This window comes from Bactrocera latifrons, unplaced genomic scaffold, assembly GCF_001853355.1.
Source record: "Bactrocera latifrons isolate USDA-ARS-PBARC rearing strain unplaced genomic scaffold, ASM185335v1 scaffold_68, whole genome shotgun sequence".
In the NCBI taxonomy this organism is placed as follows: Eukaryota; Metazoa; Arthropoda; class Insecta; order Diptera; family Tephritidae; genus Bactrocera; species Bactrocera latifrons.
The window spans coordinates 837,619-857,041 of NW_017537356.1; the positions used below are offsets into that span (position 1 = coordinate 837,619).

Here is a 19,423-nt window from a genome sequence, read left to right on the forward strand (position 1 = left end):
ATAAAATTCAACAGTATGTGTTTAGATGGCAGAAGCTCGGGGTGCGCACCGTGTCGTAATGATGACTGTTGGACATTGGTGATTTTAATTGAAAATTATTGTTTTATTTGAAAAACTACGTTAGGGTTGCCACAGTGCGGGAATGTTGGCTGCATTTTCAAAATTTTTCAATCTCAAAATAATTTAAATAATTTTTGTTTTTGGCTTTTGAGCCATGGTTTGGACTTGTAGTTGGATAACCGATCCTTAGTCTTGCTAACAGCTGTTGCTCTCGCATTTTATTGCCAGCTGTTTGTTTTTTTTTTGTTTGTTTTTTGAGTGTTGTTGTCGTCGTTTTCTACTGTCTTCGCTGTCGTTGTTGCGGTCGATATCACTATCGGCAAGTAACGATTTTTTATTGCTCTATTTTTAATCATATCTACGGTTGTCGCGGTCGTTGTTGTTGTTGTCGACGTTGTTGTTGCTGTATTAGTCTGTTGTGATTGCGTTAACTGCTGACTTGAGTTGACTTTTCGTTTCGTTTTCGTCGCCTCGCAGCCACTCGCGTCATTCTGCGGTTCTGCGGTGCTACCCGCTTGTTGTTATTGTTGCCCTATGCTTAGAGCGCCGTTGCTGTGGCTGTCACCACTTTTGCCTGCTATTGAATGCTAGTGCCTTGCTAGTGCCTCGCTACAATCAGTCTGTGCATGGACGTCGTTATCGTCGTCTGACAATTTTCGGCTTTGTTATAAAAGCTCCGCGCTCCGCACACAAACAGAGTTAGGCGGGCGCCCACATACACTGCCACATACTAAATACCAATCAATGGACATACGCGCGTCTTTGTATGCTCGCACCAAAACCGCTCTTTTCGGCTGCTCGTGTGCAGGTTATATGAAACAAGCTGCCGGCATACGGCTAGCGCTATCATTGGTGTGAGTGTGTGTGTGTGAGTAGTATTCCTGCGGTTACATTAAGTTCTAGCGAATATGCATATGTGTACGAGTACAAAAAGCATGCGAAGCATAAGCAGAAAGCGAGCAGGCACAACAAGCTGAAGAAGAACAACTTGTAGAATAAGAAGAAGCAGCTGCAACGGCGGCAGCACTACATTATCTCTCGTGATTTGCACAACACGCCCGCATACCCCGGCACCGGCCCCGGTATATGCAAACGTACTTATGCGCCGCATTCGCCATTCTCCTCCGCCAGCACGCCACCAACACTAAGACGCTGCGTCAGCGTCAGCGCCGGCGACTGCGCCGACAGCGCCCCAACGAAAACGACTCCGACGAAGACGAAAAGGAAGTCTGCAGCTCCATTCGGTTGTGCGCCGTCGTGCGGTACGGACGTCGATTACGGTTCGCTGGTGGTGATTAGTTGGTATTTCGGTCACACACAAGTCTTAGCTTGCGAGGATTGTGTGGGTATTGAATAAATATAATAATTTGGGCGAACTTTGCTGGAATTAAAAAATGTATTAATCGTGTCGCCGAACGAACGTCAAGTGATGTCCTCGAAAAGTTGTCGTTCACGTCGCCGGCATTACTTGCGTTAATCCGCGTGGATTTGTTGCGCATTAGAGCCAGGATACGCCGTCGCGGCAGGATACGTGCGCTAGCCTACTTTGATTTTCTGCTTTGATTATAAACGCGAATGGAATGTGCGAGTCGAACGTTTGCGCGTGTGCGTGTTTGAGTGGGAGTGGCGGTAGGAGTTGTGATGAGCTGAGATTTCCCCATTCTATTGGACAAATTATTGAAAATAAATTCGGACAAACAATTTGTGCGGCATTTATGTATGCGGGATTAAAGTATTTGCCATGGAATGTGTGGAAAAGAAAAAAGTGCAAGGTACTGCAAAATTTTGACAGCGGAGGCAGTAACTTTTTTGACTTGAAACTTTCGTGAAATTTCAAAGATATGCTTTTTGGCAGTTTTTAAAAAACAAAATTGTTATAGTGCCGCAAAATAGTCTTGCATTTTAATTTTTTCTTCGTAGATTACAAAAATAATTTATTAAAAATAAAAGGTGTAAATTTTGGAAAAAAAAATTTAATGCGAGCAAAAAAAAATTTGCGGCAAAATATTCTAAACTTATTTTTTTTTTATTTGTTTGAATTTGAATTTTTTTTCATTTATTATTTTATTTTGATAGAATTTGAAAAATTTTGGTGTTATAATTTTCAAAATTTCAACGCTCGAAAAAAAGTACCTTCACAGTCGTTTACGCAAACTTTTCAAAAGATAATTCCAAAAAAATAGTTGCACATAACAATTTATAATAGAACTGTATCTTTTGTTTGTAAATGAGTCGAATAACCTACATCTCATTTGAGAGCTAAAAAAAGAACATATACCTCAGCCGTCAAAATTATTCAAATTCGGTTTTTTATAGTTATTATAATATTAAAAAAAATATAATTTAAACCAAATTAAAAAATAAATGTTGAAAAATAATTTTTAAATTTTTATTTGAAAACTGAAGTTGTAAAATGTAAAACTAGCACAATAATTTAACTAGAAAATTGGAAATCCATAGAAAATTTTTAAAATGAATTTTTAAATGAAAATTAAAAAAATTTTTTTTAAATAATTCTAAATTTGTATTTGAAAGCTGAATTTGAATTTGAAATATAACGCTCGAATAATTTAGCTGCTCCAATACTTTAGCTGGAAAAAATGGCGAACATAAAAGTGAGATAATTTAAGTTTTATTTTTTTAAATTAATTTTTGCTTGGATTCGAATTCTTTGAGATAGAATTTTAATATTTGTAAACCAGTGTATTTTTTTAAACCTTATTATTTTGCATAAAAATTTGTTGTGGAAAGCAAAATCTAAGCAAACTTAGGCTCAAAAACCAAATACAAACACATGATCTGAGCAAAAACGGATTTTTAATTTTTTATAAATTTTTTTCCACACCCTTTTGCGTACAAACAGACTTTCGCATTTTCCGTTTTCTGCCTTTGTTGCATTCTGAGTACCTTCGATGCGAATTGCTCGGATTTCAGCCAATTCGCCACGCCAATCACGTGTCCCCGTGGAATTCATGGCATTGCATTCTGTTTTTATTTTTGATATGTATTTCTACAATTTCTTAACTTTTTTGAGTTTTCTTTATTCCCTGGCATTGCTTTGCCTTGTCTTCGCTGCAAAAACCCCGCACATTTTCAATACTTTCTGCTGAGCTCAAGCGAAACAACGGCTCGTCCGCCCACCCGCATCGCCATACGATCACACGACTCGCACGCGGAGCACCGCCGCAAAAATAAATAAATTTAAATGCAATAAATAAATAAACGTCGCAGAACACGCGTTTTGCGCGAAGCGTACCCAAATAAATGCTAAAAAGCGCCAAAGCGTCGAAAAAATCATATTTCAAAACACAAAGCAGAATAATTGCAATGAGAACGCGAGCAAGAACAAGAGCGAAAATTCTAAACTTTGTGCTTCTCAATTCTACACAAGTGCCTCAAAGCAACGCCAATTAAATAATTTACAGCATAAAAACAAATGTTTTACTTTTCGAATTTGTTATTTTTGCAGTTACATACACAATAAACAGAAACAATAAGAAAGCAAGAAAACTAGTAAAAATTATTAGCACGTCGCGCCAACTTTTGATTTATAGCGATTCTTAGTTTGCATTATTTTTAAAATTTTTCAAATTTCGCTTGGCGTTGACATTCGAATTTCCAAGTGAACCAACACAGCCAGACGGCGAACAGTGAAATGGGGGCGCAGGTACCCCAAAGTGGTGCGAGCGCCGCGAGGCGGACGCTGTGGAGTGCCTCGATGATCTTCAAAGTCGTGGCAGTTCTACTGATATTGCATGCCACATGTGGCACCTACCACATGGCAACGGCTAAGGTGAGTTGGATGGTAATTTGTTATTTTTAGGAAATTTTTTTGACAATGCTTAATTTTTTTAATCAAAAAATGTGTGTACTGGGACTATCATTTATATATAGCTTCATGCGGCTGTAAAGCAAAATTTTAGCAAATATGTTGCTCTAGAAATTTAGTTGTTTTTTTTCAAGTTTTTGTGATGCTTACTACTTTTGGGTTGAGACTTGTTTGTTAAAAAAATATTAAAAGCCTAGAATTAAATTTTAGCGAAAAATTTTCCTCGTGGATGCTGTTTTTATGATTAGTTATATAATTAAAAAAAAATCTGTTATTTTATTTTTTACTTTTAGCCAAGACTCGAACCCATAATAATACAATAAAAGCTGTTTTTGTACAAATTTCATAAATAAACTTGTGGTTTGCGACTTGGGTATTCTGATCTATCTGAGAATGCAGATTTAGATGTTAAATTATCATTGAAAATTTTACTTTCGAAAGACTTGCAGGTGGAGTTTTTATGAGTTCAAGACTTAAACCCATAATTCTTTGAAAGGAATAGACGAAAAGCTAACCTTTCATAAGTTATATTTGATTTATATTCAAAATGTACTCATATTTGCTTAACTTAAAGCCACTCACGCGGTAATGAGCAATAAACTGTGATTGAAAACCATAATGGATTGTTTGCTAGAAATCTTATCTGCGGCTAAGCAATACAAGTTTTTTTTCAAAATATTTAAATAATTCAGTTGTTGTAAGTTTACGGCTCCCCAAAGGTTCAAACCCCAGCGAAAAAGGTTCTAAATATTCATAGAAACTTAAAGGCATTTTACTGCAAGTTACCTCAAGTGATCGCCAGCATTTGAACCTCATGTTAACATAGCGCTGATATGCCAGATAAAATCACAATATTTCTGCTCTTCCCATACTTTACCGCTTCTAGTCTGTAGGGCATTTAGTATTTGCATATGCAAGTAAAAAATTCCTAATAAAGCGGCTCGTGAGTCACAGCCAGAAAGGTTTGTAGCTGAATGTTGTTAAAAGTTCTACTTAAAATATTTGCTTTTGCAATATTTTGCTATTAGCTAACAACAACAACTGCAGTCTTTACTTACGCCATTCCTCCGATAGATAAGCATACTTATTTGCTGCCAGATGAAGTAAGCGAGTTAATTTTAGACAATAGTAACATAAAACTAGTACGAAAGGTTACATAAGCAGCCGCTCGTTAAATGACGGTATAATTGTGGTAAATATATTATACATATGTTATATGTTTATTTATTAACCGGATATGCGTCTGTAACATAAGTGGACTAGTCTACCTGTATAGTGCTTAGTTTCCAAAAGCTAGCACAAATTTTCTAAGAGAGCACTCAGTGAATAGATGCCTCATATCAAAGCCCAAAAATATGAGTCAATAAGAAGGCTCTTTCATCAAGATAGCATACAAGAGAAGCATACAGATTGTTTCTGTCTATCTCTGGCATATTTTTTTTTTAAGTATAGTACATGACCACGTTTGGCCGTTGCCAGCCATAACCCTCGTCAAAGTATCATATCGCATTTTATTATGGAAACCAATTGCTAAGTTAGGTCAGATAGAGAAACATTCTCCGCGATGGGTTTTCGATAATCTACTACTTTTTCAGCTCAGATCTGCATAGTTTATTCTCTTCGAGATATACAATAGAATAGTTTTGATAGTTGTTGATCCTCAAGCTAGTATTCTTTTGATTCTTTGGTGTAAATGAAATATTTATATACAAAGTAGTAGGTGTGCCAGTGTCCTTATTCGATGAAAAGCTTTCACGCAGGCAGAATATTGAGCAGCTTTAGGGAATAGCTGGGAACTCTCACAAAAGGCAGTGCTGTGGGTCTACGAAACCATAATCAAGCCATTCATTAGTCTATTTGTATGAAAACCTGAACTTGCTAAAAACGTGTCCAAGTAGCGGCGCTCATCGTCATTTTCAATGCACTACGAACTATACCAACGTTGTGACACGAAGTGCAGCCTCTTTCAGGGAAGCGAAAATTCATTTCGACAGCGCGATAATACCAGCACTGGGTTGCAAACTATTTCTAGAAATAAGTATTTGCACTTCAAAAAGCATCAAGCTACTTCATCATCGGGCTCGTTTGGGTGTAGAAGTTATATCAAAGCCATATCATAACAGGACCGATATTTTAACGCAGCCTAACCTAACCTTGGTGTATTTTGGCATAAAAGGATTATGATTCCTTAAAGTCATGGGGCGTAATAAAAGTTAAAAGCAGTGGGAGATCATGACTATCTCTGCAGTTAACCCCTTTTCCCTCCCTGGATTCTCCCCTGCTGATGTGGATATAAAATACCACATTTTAAGGTAAAATTTATATAAAACTGTGTTGCCAACCCAAATTATCGCGCAGAACAAACTCGAAAGTAAACACAATGCCAGCGGCAAAGAGTGCGTGTGATAATCGCCATTATTGTGTGATAATCAAGCAGTTAACACCTATAATACTCATTTCTAACAAGCGTGTCTAGTCAAAAATTTGATTTTATGACCCGAGCTTCAAAGTAAACATTGCGGAAGGAAAAAAGAATGGAAAATAAATATTGCTGGGTTTGGCGGCCGACACAGACATACCCACAGCCATATATCCATATATTTATAAGCACTGAATATTTAAAGGTTTTCGTACTAGAAAATTGCGGTTACTTGCGCTAACAATGTGTTGGTGTGACTACTTATTGCTCATGTAATTTTACAGCCCATATATAATCGGAAAAATAGAATTTATAATTTTTTAATAAAAAAAGCAATATTTTCAAAAATGTGCATATATTTTCAATCATTTACACCGTTAATCGATTTCCATTTCCGTTTCCTATAAACGCCGTATTTATTACGTTGTTCAAGGACACGTTGTGCCACTTTCTGAAAGCCCCAACACCGGATCTTCTAATCTCACACTTTTACAAAAATAAAACAGAAAAAATTAAATTAAATAAAAAATATAAATTAATTGCCATTTTAACATTGTTTTCTTAACAATTGCAACAACAATAAATCATAAAAGCGTATGAGTTCAATAATAAAGTTCAAGCTGAGCGCACAGTGGCGCGAAAAGCAAATAAATAATAGGCCAGGTTATCAGCGGCGTCGAAGCCAAGGCAGAAGAGCCGAGAGCCTATCGAGCGAAGACAACAGCAATTGACAACAACAAACGCATAAATCACGTCAAAACATTTCAAACATTCTGCGCGCACGCACACTCACACACACACAAAAGCGCTGCTGCAAAAGTTTAGCCAAAAATAGCAAATTATGCTGGCAAACGACGTATTGTTCGCTGCCGACTGTCGATCGCGTCCGGCCGGTGGCGCTTCGTGCTGATAATAGACCTTTGCATGTGTGTGTGTGTACGTGAGCAGCTTGCTGTGGCGTGTTATCAGCGCGACTTATGAAGATGAACCAATTTACTGTGAATTAAAACTAAAGTCTGTTTCTAAAGCCAAGCATTATATAAGGCATTGTGCCACTAAAAAGATAGTCAGAGACTTTTAGAAAAAAATATGTCTTCCAATTTCGGCGCGCCACTATTTTAATGCCTGATTTTGAACTTAAATTTGAGCGAAAAAGCGCTGTTATCGGCATTTTTATATATATACATACATGTCTATATGATTACATATGTATATGTATGTATGTGTATTCTTTTGATAAAAAATGCGCCAAAAAATAGAATTTCAAATAAATTTACACAGATTTCGCTGATTTCGAAAATCTTTGGCGCGGGGTTATCTGCAACCATGGCTCATCAGAGCAGGAAGTATACTTGAAGTGAATGGAAATCTGCACACAATCTAACTAAATATTGGCAGTCGAAAAAGTCTTTTCGTATAGATATAAAAAATAGGTTGAAATTTGATTAGAAATACGAAAAGACTTTTTCGACTACCAAAAATTATAAATAATCCAAAAAAAGTTTTCAGATTCCGAGCAAGCTTCTAGTACTCATATTTTCCTTTTGCGCCACCACTGCTTTTAGCCTCTACTCAACCAGATTTCTCTTGAACTTCAGCTGCGCCACTTTTCTAAAAACGCTTCATGCGCTTTTTAGGTTACCGTTACTGCCATTTGTTGCTGTTCCTGCTATGTTTTATGTTGACTTTAGTTGCTTTTGCTGCTGTCAAAGTCATTTATCAAATAGGAAGTTGTGTAAAGGGGTCAGCATCTCCGTGCGTTAATCTGTGTTGCTCTCCTTTTGATTTGTTTTTAATTACAAATTTATTATTTAATTCATTTTATTGTGCAACACTCACCAAGTGTGTGCTGTAAGTGCGTGTATAGAAGCGGGCCCGTTGCAAAAGTCCGCTCTTATCACCTCGAGGCTGACATACAGTTAACTGCGTGACCATGCGTGCTGTTGTTGTTGAAGAAAGAAAAGACAATAACAAAATAATAAACGAGTGCACAAAATTGTAGCACTAATTGTTATTGGTGTCTTTTGAGAAATTTTTATGTTTGGCTGAAAACAAGAAATCTTTGATTTTTTCTTATAAGTAATTTCTTAGTTAGTAGTTTTCTTAAATATAAAATATATAGGGTGTTTTCTAAAAAGTATATACATTTTTAAAGGGCTAGCTGTAAAATCAGCTGTCAGTGAAAACCCGATTCAAACCATTTCCTTTTAAGTTATTGAGATAAACTATCTCTTTTTCCTTCGCATTATTTCAAGTGAAAGTTCTGTGCTCTTAAAGGGAGACCCTGTATAAATTCCTGTTTTTTAGATTATTATTTTTTTTAATCCTCAGCTGTCTGAGTTTCATTCATTCAGCTTTCCCAGGCACCATTCATTGAGGGCTGCAGCACTTCAACTTGGCTTGAATTCTTTTTATATTTAGATACACTTTTCCAGCATGTTTCAAATCTTTTTGCTTACGCCAACAAGTGCCTCGTAAAACCATGCAACAAGCGCTGCATATGCCACAGCGGCCGCACATAAGTGCACCATATGCGACCCATAACTAAATGACTGGCACTCAAGTTAAAGACAAGGCGCAGGCAATGGAAAAAGCAGCACAAAAGTTGCTGAAAAGAAATTGCGTGAGATTAAATTCCAGCGCGAAGACGTGGCACACGCAATTTCGCACATGGAAATGTGTGTGTGTTTGGCAGTAATTGCTCTGCGTCTAATATAAATAAGTTGCCACATGCGCCGAAAAAAGCTGGAATGACTCGCTGTTGACCTACTCTCTGGCGGCGACAGGCGGCGCTTGGGGCGCGGGTGAACGCGCATTTTGCAATTAATTGTTGTTTATAAGCAAAATATGCCAAAAATCAAAAACAAACAAAAAAATTGAAAAAAAAATCGCAACGACCAACGGAACTGTGGCAGCAAAGTCGGTTCCGCCACACATTGTGTCCATATGTGCCAAATGTGCAACTGTTGCTTAATGAATGGCGTAAAAAAGTTTAAAAAACGCATTCATAAATAACGATATTCTAAATATGTGCGTGTGTGGGTGTATGTTGCAAGTGCCGAACGGGGCGGCGTAAATTTAAGATTTTTCAACGAATGAACATTTTGGAAGCAATATGCAGCAGTTACCCTTAAAATGGTAGCGAGAATTCAGTATATAAATGCTATGTAGAAAAGCGATTATTTTAGGAAAAAAATTTAAATGAAAAAAATTCCAAAAAAATTTAATAAATTATTTTCTTTAATAAATTAAAATAATTTCTAAGAAAATTAAAATGACCCACTCAGCATTGTGGAAAAAATCTGCATATTTTTAGCCTTATTCTTAAAAATGGCATCAGAAAATTAAAAAAATATTATTTTATTAGAAAAATGTTACAAATTCTTAAAAATAGTAAAATAAATTCCCAAAAAAAAAGGTTTTTAAATTAAAAGTTTTCCTAGTGTAAAAACTGTTCACAACTAAACTCTTCCTAGTGCAAAAAAATTCTAAAATAAAATTAAAATAATTTAAAAAAAATTAAAATTAACCAATCAGTATTTTGGAAAAGATCTGAATTTTTTTCCCTTATAATTGTCAACAGAAAATGAAAAAATATATTATTTTATTAAGAAAAATGTTCATTAAAAAATTCTAAATAATTCAAGTAAATTCACAAAACAAGATTTTTCAAACTAAAAATGTTTCTAGTGTAAAAATTTTCTCAGCTAAATTCTTAGCGCAAAAGCAATTTATTTATATTTCTTAGCAACAATTGCTTAAAAAAAACATTTGCTTACCATTCTAACACATTCTCTCCATTCATTCGTTCGACTAGCGCTTTGCCTACGTTGATAAGGCAAATTTGCAAATCTTAGAAAAATTCGCACAATCACCTTGGAATATTACGCAATGTTTGCTAAGCTTTTTAACAGTTGCAATATGTACATACATACATATATATTAGGGTGGCTACAAAAGAAACGAATATGAACTTTTCGCAGAGTACTCTGAAAAATGGGATGAGTTCATAATTATGGAATTCATAAATTTTGCCTTAAAATAATAAAAAAAATAAAATCTCAACGAAAAAGGTTTTAAAAAAATAAGTTAGAGATCATTCAATTTCTTACAAAAGATATGAAACATTTAAAAGTTCATTCTTGAAGATATTTTTTTAGAAGTGTCTATCAATAATTTTTCAGACTACTAACCGAAAATAATATTCGTTTTCTGTACCCACCCTAATATACACATTTATATGCTAGCTATTGGTGGTTGAGAGCATGTCAAGCGTTTATCGAAAAGCTGTAGAACTATTTGTTCATATTCCTCATATTCCACACTTTTATTAGTTTTTATTATTGTTACTGCGTTGCAAATTGATAAAGCAATGAACATATGACGATAACTAGCGGGAGTGGTGCGCAGGTGGGGCAGCAGCAGGCCGGCATGTACTAGGTTTTATGTACTTGTGTGTGCAAACAATTAATGAGGCCAAATGAATGTGCAGGAACGCATTGGAACGCTCATAGAACGAACGCACAAAAACACGCACGTAAAAATATGAATATATTGAAAATAAACAAAAAAAAACTATTTCTCTTTTAGAAATTGAGTAAATAAACAGTCTGAGCAAGTTCATTGAAAGTTGAACAGCTAACTTAAGCTGTTTATCAAAAATTTTAGTCTCAGGACATGTCATCAGCATCCTTTATTTATAGTTATGTGACTTTGCCGATTCTCTGCCGAAAGAGCAGAGCTGTTCACAAGCCCTCTTCGTTCCACGGTGTGAAATTTTAATAAATAAATACATACAACATTGTGATATACTTGCCGCAATATTACTTTTCATTAAATACGAGCTGCGCGCAGTTAAAAGTATACATTTACAAGCTAGACACGCTTAAATCTCAAATTCAGTCGCTGGCATCTAGTGATCTTCTAAGCAACAAAATATTTTCTCAAAAAAATCGCCGACCCTTTATTTTTGGCTACTTTTGCGCAGCATTCACCGCTTAGAAGACCCTGTATATAGATTTAGGTTAGACAACTCCTACAAGCAATATAAGCAATGTGCATTAGCGCAATACTTAAACGTGTCCATCAGCATTTTTTCTTGTGAGCTCATTTTTCATTGGGATTGCTGAGATTTTCGAGCAGATAGTCTGGCTCGCATTGTCATCTCATGTCATATTTTCTACCTTTATTCATATTTCAACTCAGCGAAGTGCAAAAGATCGTCAGTAAATGTGGGAAACGTTTGCCAGTATATATGGGTACAAAAATAAAACTAAAGTAAAGAAAAACATACCTAAGGTCTGGCTATAATTCGGTTAAAGCTGAGCGTGTCTGAGATAAACACATTAACTTCTGACTTTTTTGAAGCCAATTATATATATATAAGTTAAATGATAACTGCAGTGGGAAGAAATAACTACACGTGTAAACTAAACAAAAAAATATAAATACAACATATTTATGAAGTCTACATAAACATATTTACCATTAATTTTTTCCCTACGTTCACTTTTTCCTTTACTCTTTCATATTTTATACCTTACAAGCAAAGAGCGCACTATTTAGTAACTGACCAATCAGCGTTGAGCATTGCTCTTTTACAAATTGCACAGAATAGTTCGCGAAATTGGTAAGAAACTTCATGCTGGTTTTTAGAACAGCTTCTTTACTTCTCTTTAGTGTTAGAAAAATTACTTTGGAAGCTTCGGTTGGTTGTAGAGAGCTCCGCCTCTCGGTCCACTTTGCTAGCTTATGCTCAAATGTTGAATTGTGTGTATAATTCTTAATGAAAGTATTTTACTCAGTTCTTTCGCAAAATTGGCTATGGAATTCAAGAAGCACACAAAAATATAATGCATTTTTCTCTAAATTTGTTTTCGAAAATTCGCCAATCAGCACTTATAGTATATGTATATGCGTAAGTAGCCACTGCGATTCATGCTTATCTGGGTTTTGTAGTGTCAGATAGCGCACAAGACATGCGAGGAGGCAGATTCATGTGTGTAAATATTAGAATAACTCATATTACAGACAAAACATACACATGTGTCTGCTGGCAATTATTTTTTATGTAAACATGCGCTGCACTACTTACACAGACATAGCTATGTATATTTACTCGCACCTATTCAGCATCTCAATCAAATGGTGTAGACAAGGAAGTGTGTTTTGCACACAGTGGCCAACTGTCGCTTGAGGGCAGCATTAGACTCTGCTCCAGATACAAATGAGCAGCGCTTTGCGAATGCTTTAACCTCCTATGCTTTACAGCCGACCCGCTATTGAACAGCTGATCAAACGCACTTGAAATGTCAAAAAAGGCGCCTTCTATTGGCGCACATATTTCTTTCTGTGTGCATTTCATTTCTCAGTCAAAACAGCGCCTGCAAGCCGTTTATGCATTTGTACCTGCCATTGCAGCTGTTGATGCGCCGCCAGACGCATATTAATAAGTGCGCTTGCCCCAAAATTTTTTCTATTGAAATTTACTATATTGTGCTTCACGCATTTTTTGCTATTTAGTTGCTTATTTTTTACCCGCTTTGTCGCCAACCCATTGGCCCCCTCGCTGGGATGCGCCTGCGGCAGTGCCGAACCCATTCCAGTGCCAAGAAATCAACTGTGTTCCATTTTCAATGTTAATTTTTCCGCTTTGTACAATGCCGTTGTTGCTTGTGTTGTGCTTTTAAATGCACTTTACATTTTCTCAATGACTTTTCTTCTTCTTTGAAATGTGTTTGCTTGTTTGTTTTTGTACTTGAATGCACACACTGTTTATTTTAATGCTCCGAACATTTTACAAACAGACTTTTCCGAGATAAATGCAAGCATACAAACACATTTAGTTGTGCGCGTGTGTTTATTTTAAATTAGAAAATTATTAAGTCTACAAGGTGAGAAAATCCACTATGTTGTGACTGCTTGAAAAATGTTAAAAATGTATTTGAATGATTTTTAGTTAAAGAAAATGAAAAGAATGTCTATTAAATAATTTTAAATTAATAAAAGTCGAAAAAATCCCTTCGTATTTCTTATTACACTTCGGCTGTCGCTAACTTTTCAAAACTGGATTGACTCAAGACTCAAGACTCTCAAGACTTTAATACGGCTAATAAATAGTGTTGTTTTATTGTTCAAAAATGCTCTCTTTGTTGTTACTTCGTTAACTTTTTTACTTCTGTATATATTTTTGCTTCTTAGCATTGTATTCTTCGCATCAATTTGGCTGCACCAGGCAGCGCCTGCGTGGGCCAATTGAATATCAATCTTCATAAGAAGCACTCAATTGAAGTTTGCTAACTTTTCAGCGAATTTAATCAAGATCAATTATCGCCAAATCATAATAAATGCATTTTAAATGAGCCAAGCGGCGAATGCGCACGTTTGGAGAGCTTAAACGATAATATAATCAGCCGCGGTTCGAAATATTTAGTTATTATTTTGCGAGCAAAGCCAAAAAATTAAAGTTATTTTGAGAAACATATATTGACCAAAATGGTAAATATTTGTTTGTTTACTTAGTAGTAAAAATACAAAAAAAATAATTGAAGTTTGATTAGAAATACGAAAAGACTTTTTCGACTACCCAATATATCCATATTTTCAAAATATTTTTTTAGTAAATATTTGTAGAGAAAAAAATATAGTTTAGTGACAAATTTTTGTTCCCAAAATAGTTGATCTTTTACAAAATCTGAGAAGGAGTATCGCTTAAACTGTTTTTTTTTTTTTTTTTTTAATTAGAGAGTTGTACCTCATCTCCATTTTAAGTGTTACTAAAACAAGATCCGCTTTTGTACACTTATGTTGTATAAGCATTTCACATACACACATCTCGTATCTACTGTTATCAAATTTTGATTTTGGTCAGCTTCAGGCAAAAAACTGCTTGTGAGACTACTTGACGCCGCTGCAAAAAAATGAGCGGCCAATTAGCCGTGGAGACGCTTCGCCGCTAAACCGCACGCGCAGCTTAGTTCACAGCCGGTTTTCGGCTGAGTAGCCGTCCGGTCTGCTTTTCACATATGTATGAGCTCATCGCGGCTATGTCGACCACCAGGCAAGTCAATTTATGCTTTCAAGTATTTTGTATGAATTTTACGACACTTCGCTTGAAAAGTGCCAAAACAGCAGCGGAAAATATTTACACGCATAAAAGCTTAGCAATAATTTCCATATTTGTGACACAAGGCAACAACAAGAAAGGCAGTGAGTGGCTAATTGTGCGGACTGGCGAGCAGTTAGCTGCGCTCTCAGTGAGCACTTGACGGCATGTAAATTGCAACGGAAACATCAGTGTTTTTTTAATAAATTTTTTTTTTTTGATGATTAGGCTGTTTATGTTTGCGTCAATATAAGCGTCAAGCTGTTTGCTATTGCGTTGCGCGCAACTATCAGCTTAAAAATTCATTTTTTCTTTTTTTAATTTTTAATATTTATTTTTTTTCGAAACAGAAAAACACAGTCACAGCTGTCATCTTGGATGTAAATATAATTTTTCCATTTTTTCAACTTTTTTATGATTTTCTATTTTTTATTGTTTATTTATATTTTTCTAAAGCTGCTATTTCTCGACTTTGGAAAAATATAAATACCTATCTATCACTGCTTTGTTTCAGCGCTTCATTAAAGCCTTACCTTGACAGTTGTTTACTTGGATGTGTGTGCTATACACACATCATTGAGCGGCAGTTGTGCGTGCAACGCATGGATTTCTGAAGGCTCTAATTATTTGTCTGCAGTAGATAGCGATCAGCAAAAAAAAAATTATTAAAATTTATTAGTATTTGTTTGCAATATGTTATAAATTTGTGTGTCTGGTTGCGTATACGCACTGTCTTCAGCTTCTAACACAATTATAAGTGAAGTAAAGTGTTGGTAATACTGAAACCGGTAAGAAAATCCACGTACAAAAGTAAAAAAAAAATATTTTAGAAAACACCTATATTATTAAAAAATTACTATGGAAGAAAAATTATTTTTGGAAAACAAATTTATTAAATAAATAGTATACACATTTTTTTAATTTATGTTTTATCATTTTATATTTTAAAAAGTATTAGTAATGAAAGAAATATATATTATTGAAAAATTATTATGGAAGAAAAAAATTTTGTTGGAAAAAAATTTTAATTACAAAAAATTTATTATATTTTTTCAAAAATATTATTTAAAATTGTCTGCGCCACCTATAAGCACAAATTGATCTTTTGTCATTAACTTATAGGCGCCTGCATTCAAAAGCATCAAAATAATTATACTAAAATCCAAGCATTAACTCTTACACTGAACATATTTGTAAGCGATTTTGAAAATTATATGGCAACGAAATTGTTTGAATTTGCAGAATTTTAAGTTATTTTTATTTATACCCGCTCCTACTTAGAAATCCCATAAAGCACAAGCACCATTTTATTACAGCATTTTTACTTTTTGTTTTGCTTTTTGTGATCTTTCCTGCCCACTTGAGCGTTATGCTTTGTATCAACGGCGACAAGTTTCATCATTTCACTGCCCATTTTAATATTCATATTCATTACTTTGGACTTTGTTTAATGATAGCGCGCAACATTTAATAGCCACCATTAAATGTTTGTTGTGCCAATTCTACTTGTGGACTTGCCTACATAGCCGGCTCATGTGTGTAGCATATGTAAGCGTATGTGTGTGTGGATATGCACAAATAAATGTACAAGTGTGAGGCAATTGAGGCGGCGATGTTGTTGTTATACGTACATACCCATATGTATATTATATATCTAAACTGGTATTTATGTGCGCCTATAGAGTTGCCAACCGCCAAGTAGTCGCTCGAGCTGTGTGTTCTACCACTTTTGACACGCTGACATTTGCCATCTGTAATTATCGAAGACATACAGACATACAGCTATACAAAGCAGCCTGCACTGACACTCGCAATAACGCTGTAGGGAGTGATCGCGCAGATAAATGCGCAAAACGCAAATTCATCGACCAGACAACGCATTACAACAACAACAAGTGAGCACTTATCAAGAGTGCGCAGCTGCTGCTTCACACTCCGCTAGCAATAGGGGCCCATATGCAGCACAAAGAAATAATAATCATAAGATATTAAAGTGATGAGTCTTCCTGGGCTGCGCCTGCGCTGCGTTGGTAGTCTGGCCTCCGTCTGCAGCCAAGCAATGCGCCACGCCCGCTTGCTATTCACAGCAGAAACGCCGCAGCATCGCTGGCAGTGGGAGACAGCGGTATGGAGCTTAGTTCAACTTCATTTCTGCATCGATGAAGTGCTCAATAAACTAATGTTGCTTTGATGCTCCAAGTGCTTCATATGCGGCGTTTGTGGCACCAATGGCACTGTCGCAACGTCTGGATTAAGTCAATTGTGCAACACGGTGAATGAGGCCAATTGAAGCTGACAAAGTGACAGCGAAGAGGAACAATGGATGTGCTATATAAAGCTGATTAAAATGAGCTTCTATAAGTTTTATATATGAAGAGTTCGAAAGCGAGTCCAAGGTACAGTCAGAATCTATAATGATATGATTAATATCTCTTTAATAACTGCCTCAAAGCCATCAAAAATCTCCTCAAAACCTCTCAAGGCCTAACCCTAGCTTCGCAACAATGTCAGCGTGCCTCAAACCTTACAAAATGCACCTTACTGCACTTCTAGTGGTTCTGACTTTCGTAAACGTGACGAACCTTTCAAAAATGCCTTTTCAGTACTTGCAACACGCCTTCAGTCCACACCCGTCAGCTATGCGTCTACACGCTGCCAAGCCACTTGCCACTCATCGTTAGCGTCAGTCGTATTTTTAGCCCGCAGCCGATGAGCCAATTGTTGTTTGCTACTCACTGCGGCGAAATTCTATGCTACAAGCAATTCGTTAACTTGGCGCAAATCCAAAGCGCGCGCAACAAGCAATTTGTTGTAAGAAATATGCTGTAATTAAATAGAGAAAATGAAAGGGGCAGCAAAAAAGAAAATCAAAAATGATTGGCGAAGCAATAAAGCGCGTGTAAACAAAATTCGGCATAAAAAGTAACAGATTGCGGCTGCGTTTCGCGCCTTGACGATCACACAAGTCGATCGGCTTTACTGCGAACAGATTTTCCATTTACTTATAATTTATTTTTATGTTTTATTCTCAATTTGTTGCTGCGTTTATTGTTTGTTCAGCTTTCGGGCATGTTCTTTCTAATGGACATTCGTCGCTGATTCAATTACATGCATGTTTTTGTTTCAAATTAGTATATCCCAATTCACCGATTTTTCAATGACTAATACACACCATTTGTTAGTGCCGGCAATTTCATTGATTTTGCTTTTATTTTCAGCGGCCGCTGCTTAGAGAAAATCGCAAAAGCATTGGAAAGCTTTTAGATGGCAAAAACTCATTCAATTTATTTTCAAGTTAACGTCCTAACGTTTCCAATTAATTTTCGAAATATCTAAAATAGTTTAAGCTTTCATTTAGTAATAAAAGGCTTAGCGTGTTCCTAAAGCTGTTGTCATAAAATTTCTCAAAATCAAAATCAAACATTGTTAATCTGGTCTAAGCTGATGTGAAATTCTAATGCATAAAATTTTGGTTAGCTTTCATCAAAGCTTTCACATCGATTGTAACAAAATCACATTAGATTTTAAGTTTGTTGTGTTAGTTTAATGTCCTACTATTTCAAATTAATTTTCGAAATATCTAAAATAGTTTAAGCTTTCATTTGGTAGTAAAAGCTTTAGCGTGTTCCTAAAGCTTTTGTCATGTAAGTTTCCAAATTCAATATCAAAAATTGTTAAAAGGAATCTGGTCTAAGCTACTATAAAAATCTTATGCATAAAATTGTGGTATGCTTTCATCAGAGCTTTCGCATGGCATCGCTAGGGACAAAATCACATAAAATTTATTTTTAAGTTTGTTGTGTTAATGTCCAAATATATAAAATTAATTTCTGAAATTTTCATTTGTTAATAAAAAGCGTGTTCCTAAAGCTTTTGTCATACAAATTCGAAATCAGAAATTTATATGGTCTATGCTAATGTAGAATTCTTCCGCATTCAATTTTGACAAGCTTTCATCTTGCATAGATTGTAAGCCTTGAGATACAGAGCTTCAACTCTTACACATTTTTAACTTTTATCATACAGCATCTCAAATTAATAATTGTTGTCAGAAATTTGGTCTAAAGTAAGAAAAATTTTACTTCATAAAAGAGTGATAAGCCTTCATTGGAACTTTGGAGTTGTTTAAATTCTGTGCTTTGAGGTATAGTGCTCAACCTTTTCGAAATTATATAACTTTATCATTTCATGTATACTGCTTTTAGTTTTAAGTAAAACTCTTATTATTTCACAATTAACAATTTTTATTTCGAACGTTTTTAATAAATTTTTTTTTGTTTGTTTTCTTTCAGGTAAATTTCTACTTTATTTTGCTTTCACAAATTATTTAAGCTTAAATACAAGTAAGTCACATTGCTGTTTATAGAATAAAAGTTTAAGCTTTCATTATCTTAATAGAGCTTTCACTATGTTCATAGTGCTTTCATTGTGTTCAGAAAGCTTTCTTGTTTTACATTTCTTTGACAATAATCCAACATAAAGCCTCTCAATAACACAATGCCGTCTCGAGTGACAACCGGAATTGGCTACTTCTTCTTCTTGATTGGCGTAGTCACCGCTTACGCGATAAAGCCGAGTTAACAACAGCACGCCAGTCGTTTCTTCTTTTCGCTACGTGGCGCCAGTTAGATATTCCAAGTGAAGACAGGTCCTTCCCTACTTGGTCCTTCCAACGGAGTGGACGTCTTCCTCTCCTCTGCTTCCCCCGGCGGGTACTGCGTTGAATACTTTCAGAGCTAGAGTGTTTTCGTCCATCCCGTCAACATGACCTAGCCAGCGTAGCCGCTCTTTTAATTCGCTGAACTATGTCAATGACGTCGATATTCGCCGTGGCCAACGCGCAAAGGACCATAAATCTTTCGCAGAACTTTTCTCTCGAAAACTCGCAACATCGACTCATCCATTGTTTACATCATCCAAGCATCTGCACCATATAGCAGGACGGGAATTATAGAGTTTGGTTTTTGCTTGTCGAGAGAGGACTTTGCTTCTCAATTGCCTACTCAGTCCG

General features: G+C 35.7%; 1 protein-coding gene across 14 annotated transcripts in view; it reads left to right on the plus strand.

Moving 5' to 3' along the window:
- The first annotated feature begins 1,315 nt into the window (after positions 1–1,315).
- LOC108975652 (basement membrane-specific heparan sulfate proteoglycan core protein) overlaps positions 1,316–19,423 on the plus strand; it is a 146,287-nt gene continuing 128,179 nt past the window's right edge. For all 14 annotated transcript variants that reach the window (XM_018944321.1, XM_018944307.1, XM_018944308.1 and 11 more), the window contains exons 1-2: positions 1,316–1,406; positions 3,530–3,853. In XM_018944321.1, coding sequence (XP_018799866.1) covers positions 3,716–3,853 — 138 coding nt within the window. In that variant the 5' untranslated portion in view covers positions 1,316–1,406; positions 3,530–3,715. The remainder of the gene's footprint in view (positions 1,407–3,529; positions 3,854–19,423) is intronic.